The sequence below is a fragment of the Muntiacus reevesi genome, chromosome 5 (genome assembly GCF_963930625.1).
Source record: "Muntiacus reevesi chromosome 5, mMunRee1.1, whole genome shotgun sequence".
Lineage (NCBI taxonomy): Eukaryota > Metazoa > Chordata > Mammalia > Artiodactyla > Cervidae > Muntiacus > Muntiacus reevesi.
In genome coordinates this window covers 32,086,923-32,092,163 of record NC_089253.1, presented here as the reverse complement: position 1 = coordinate 32,092,163, position 5,241 = coordinate 32,086,923, and the positions used below count along the sequence as shown (strand labels likewise).

Here is a 5,241-nt window from a genome sequence, read left to right as displayed (position 1 = left end):
GTCACTCGGGTATTCAGATGAGAAAACTAGACAGGGTGCCTTGTGCAGGAGCTGGCATAGAGTAAGTCCTCAATAAATGCCAGCACACACCTCCATGGCCCTCCTGTCAGCTGACCCCATCAGCCCGCCTGGCAGGGGTACAGCAACCCTCTCTGGACAGATGGTTCCTGGAGAGGCATCACCGGCCAAAGGCCCACCACCATCCAGAGCTGCACAAACAGCCACTGCCATGACCACTGGTACCACGTGCAGGCCAAGAGGTCACATGACCCAAAGTCATGGCCCTAATTGGTGGCTGAGCCAAAACCAGTGCACCCTTGCTCGCACTCCGGGGCTGTGTGACCTCGTGACCCAAAGTGGGGTCAGCAGACCAGCGACGGCCACGCTCAGGAGTGCCAGCAACTCAGAACTGCAGGCCCCACCTTGGCCTCGACTACAAGGCCCTGAGACCCCCCTGTGAAGAGTCAGAGACACACATCTGACCTGGACTCTAAGCTCTTTCAGAAGTCTGAGAGGCGTGGCACGAGCCTCAAGCAGCTGCCTTCTCCCTGGCCCCCCTGGCCCCGGTGCAGCCCCTCGCTGGTATTCCCAAGCCCCCACCCAGCCTGGGAACCATCCTCTCTGCCCCACCCCTCCACTGTAGGCTCTCCCACCTGCTGCTCTCAGCAATCGGAGTAGGAATTTCTGTTCTGAAGCTCCTGAGAGAACTCATCTGAAAGATGGCATATGCTGCAGGGGACAGAGGAGAGGAGAGGCAAGGGAGACGGAAGGGCAGCAGACCCCCCCAGAGCACAGAGCCAGACCATGGCAGCCCAAGCCTGGGCCCTGGAACTGAGTCCTGGGAAGAGGCACTCAGTCCAGAAGGATCCCAGGCTTAGTCAGGCCCAGGGCTGGGGGCGGAGGGAGACCCACAGAGAGATCAGCAGCCCCCACCCCCACCTGCCCCTAGTTAGAATACAAATCATCTGGTTCCTAATGCTTACCTTCGTCTCACCTGCTCTATCCGATCTCGCATGGCTTCGTTTCTTGCCTCGCTTGGCACTTGGAAGATACGGGTATGGCTGCAAAACATCGTCAAGCATTGGGGTTCCCGGGCTCCTTTTCCACTAACCAGTCACTGTGGAACTGCCAGAGGTGGAATTCCATGGACCACAGTTTTGACTGTCCCCATGAGCTTTATAGCTGGTCCTCCACCCTCCTTGTATCAGTACCAAGAAGCATTCTATTTGCTAACCAAGTACCCCTGAGCCCCCCAGCGATCCCAGACAGGTAGTAACTGTTCCTAAGAAGAGTCAAAGAGACAGAGAGGTGAAATGCCTTTGCCAGAGTTATACAATGGGTCAGAGGTCTTAAAGCTGAGGATTTGCCCCTTCTGAATTCCTCTCCCACTCCCCTACCAGCTCACTATGATCAGCATTGTGCATATTCACCATGGTTCAGAGATCCTGCCAGAGCATTCTTTCACAGAGAGGCTGCAGGCTCCTCTTTGATGCTGTTTTTGTCTTATTTCACTGTTTGGATTTGCCTTCCTCAACACTGTCCACTTTGTGCCCTTCCCAACTCCACACCCCCACAAACCCTCACAGAACCTCCACTCCAGCAAAAGCAGCTTACCCACTGGAGCCCCATTCCTGTGCCCTTTGGACTCCCCCATTCTTTTTTTTTTTAATTGGAGGCTAATTACTTTAGAATATTGTGGTGGTTTTTGCCATACATTGACAGGAATCGGCCCAGGTGTACATATGTCCCCCGTCCTGAACCTCCCCCCCCACCTCCCTCCCCCCCCCCCCAATCCCATCCCTCTGAGTTGTCCCAGTGCACTGGTTTTGAATACCCTGTTTCATGCATCAAACTTGGACTGGTCATCTATTTCACATATGGTAATACACATGTTCCAATGCTATTCTCTCAAATCATCAGACCCTCGCCCTCTCCCACAGAGTCCAAAAGTCTGTTCTTTACATCTGTGTCTCTTTTGTGGACTCCCCATTCTTGACAGTGCCTTCTGGGTCAGCTTTGTTCTAAGTTTGGGGTTTTCTGTGTGAATTCAGTGTTGCTAGCGCTTATGAGGACCACAACCCAAATGTGCTCTGAAATATGGCTCAGACACAATGAAGCTGGCCAGTGCCCAGGGAGAGAGAGAGAGAGGACAGACAGTGGGGCTAGGAGACAGAGGGATGGCTGCCTCTGAGAAGAAGGGGCCACAGGGGCCAGGTGGGGCTGGCCAAGTTGCTGGGCTTTTGCCTTTGTGGGAGGCCTCACCTGGCCCCTGCAATTCCAGTCCCTGCCCATACACAGATCAGCCCAGATGAACATCCTGCAAGGAGTCCAGGCAGCAAGGCCAAGTGGTGGAGCCGTGCACTGTACCCTCACAGGTGCTCCTGGTGGAGTCCCCAACATGTCTTTCAGTGCTCAGAGGCTTCTCCACCTAGGTCCTGTGTAACCTTTCAAATGGGGACTTCATTTATGCTGTTCTATCTTCCAGAAAGCCTAGCAAGCATCAGGTGGCCAAGTACACACCTGTCACATAATTGCACAGTGAGTGATGCTTAATAAAGGGATATGTAACCCTGACCACGTACTTAATAAAACTGATAAGATGATCAGAGGGGGAACCAGGCTGTATTCACTGGTTTAAAATCTCCACAGAACATCCAGAAGGGAAAACGTCTATGTGGATAATTGACTGATTCCTGTCCCATGTCTCCAGAGCTTTAACCTACTTATGCTATTGCAGCCAAGGTCTAAAAACACCAGAGGATGGTGTTCATGTTATTCAAAGCAGGGAACAACAGCAGCTAGAGCTGGTGGTGCAGCCAGGCCAGGAGCGGACAAGCATCCCACGTGCAGGGCAGTGACTGGGGGTCAGTTACCAATGTTCGTGATTTGGGCCACCTTGGCAGGTTTCCCTTCCTTTCCTAGGGAGGTCTCAAATTAAACCCTTCCTCTTAATGCAATTCTTGAGCATCTGAATCCTCTTTTAAAATGCTAATGGCACTCGAAGGGGCAAACATAGGAAAATGGCATCCTGATGGATAGGACGCAAAAACACATTTCTTGAGAATTGTATCTTTCTTGATAGGAGAGAGCAAACCTGGCAATGGGGGCATAGGAAGGAAGCTGAGTGCAGAGATGAGAGGAGGAAGGCCAGCGGAATGCCACAAGGATTCTCCTGGGAGAGGAAGCCCAAGAGAACGCGCACCCCAGAAGGAAACAGGGAAGCATGTGCCAAGGGGGTGAGCCAGTGCCAGGCCTCAGGTTCCCTTGCCTTTAGTCTTAGCCTCTGCAGAGCAGGAAGGCAGGGAGCCAGGAAGGTGGGGAGCCAAGAAGGTGGCCCAGCCTGTGCAGCTGCATGGAGCTCAGGACTTCAGCCTCGGCCTGAGAAACCTCCTCTCACCTCTGGCCAACAGGAGGGTTTCAGCTTCTGCATTTAAGAGCTTGCTTTCTTTTTGCTCTTTAAAGTGCAGCCACTTCTGAACAAATCAAGTGCAAAAATAACAGAAGTCTGAAATGTATTCAGAAGCAGTTAAGAGATGGTAAGCAAGCCATTTTCCAACCCCTCCAGTTATCTCAAAATTTAGGGATGAGCTGGGCTTTCAAGACAGCAAAAATGATCCCTTAAGACCCCAAAGGCAGGATGCAAAACTTCTCAGCCAAAGGAGTCAACATCTCTAGAGAAGGACAGCCTTGGGTTTGAGTCAGCCAGGAATCCCGGAGAGGGGGCTCGTGCCTTCTCTGCTTCACCCGCCCTACAGTCTAGCTCCAGGAAAAGAGATGCTTTACCTCCATCTTATGAACTGGATTCTTGTTCTCTCCTCCAGGACCTCTTGACTCTGGTTTGCTAACAAACCAGACTTTGAGAGGTGGTGCTTCACCTAGGAAATCCAGTGGCATCCAGTGGTTACTGCCCAGGAAGGACTCCACGGCCAGGGTACAGCCCAGCCTGGACAAGCTCCGCCCAGTAGCCCAGGACGCTTGCATTAGGCCCACCTCCCCTTCCCCCTCCCCCCAGCCCCCAGGATGGGTGGCCAACAGGCTCCATTACCACATCTCTGGTCACATGTATATCTTGGCCTTGCATGGGAGGGAAGTTGGTGGACATCTTCTCCTTTATGTCCTGGGAAGCCTCTTCTTCAGTCTGAAAGGTGAGTGATTTCCTTCAGAGGGAATTCCTTCACTCATCTGGTCCCCAACCCTCCCTCCTCTTCCTTTTCCTTTTCATTCTTCCCTATCATAGCATACACATGCATATCCATACACATGCGCTATATTGCACAGTTCTGACACTAAGCCATCTGCTGCTACCTTCCCATGGAATTCCAGGCACTCAGTAAGTCATGGGTCCTAACCCAAGGTCCTCCTGAGAAATCTTGCAGTAGGGGCCACCCATCTGAACCCCCTCCCCTCCACGCTTGAGAAGCAGGGTGGGGCCAGTGGTGACACCAGAGCATCTCTGGTGAGGAGACAGACTGGGTCCTCCCAAACGTGCAATGAATCAGACACAGCACCAGGCAGGCTGGTGGGAAATGAACTTGGGTTTCCTGGTTCTACGGAGAGAGAACAGCTCTCTACAACCTGGGCTACCCTGGGTCCCAGAGGAACCTTACCTTTTTCAACCAGTGCTGTACTACAGACACAGCCTCGCTCTCCACAACTTCCACATCCTGCAACAAAGTGGTAAATCAATGCTCTCAGAATATGGAGAGGCCCAGCCCTGCTCCTCTATCCATATCTAACATGAACTCTCCCCTCCGGAAGTGCCAGGGCTCAGAGCAGAGATGGTACCTGAGATACTCCCCACCCAGCCATCACCAGCCCCACTCACCGAGCTGACTTTGGGTGGGAAGGGGAGCCCGGCACCTTTCCGAGCGAGGATGTACACAATCCATGTTGTGATTATCATCTCTGCACTTATGCCAGGCCTCCTTCGTGGCTCCTTCCTTCCATTGAAGCAGCCTGAGAACTCCCCTGGCACAAGGAGCTCCCTGGAGGGAGGTGCCTACCTGATTGGCTGGCCAATGATGATGTGACAATGACCTCCTTTAATTCCCAGGGTCAGAGTGGGGACAGAAAACAAAGGTCTGGAAGTATCCACCTTAGAGATGGCATGGCTCAGAAATGGAGAGGTGGGTGTGGGCACTCAGGATATGAGTCTGAGGAAGGTACAAGGGGCAATTACCAAATCATAGATAGAAATTATGACGGGTGGGGAAGACTTATGGCTGGTCACCCAGTCTTGAG

The 5,241-nt window shown here is 52.7% G+C and overlaps 1 protein-coding gene across 1 annotated transcript; it reads right to left on the bottom strand.

Moving 5' to 3' along the window:
• Window positions 1-662: 662 nt before the first annotated feature.
• Window positions 663-4,903, bottom strand: SPATA19 (spermatogenesis associated 19). Its single transcript, XM_065935886.1, has 6 exons — window positions 4,826-4,903; window positions 4,608-4,664; window positions 4,046-4,138; window positions 3,784-3,875; window positions 984-1,061; window positions 663-729 (listed from the first exon to the last, which is right to left on the bottom strand). The coding sequence occupies exons 1-6, from the start codon at window positions 4,901-4,903 to the stop codon at window positions 663-665; spliced, it is 465 nt and encodes a 154-aa protein (XP_065791958.1).
• Between the last annotated feature and the right edge of the window lie 338 nt (window positions 4,904-5,241).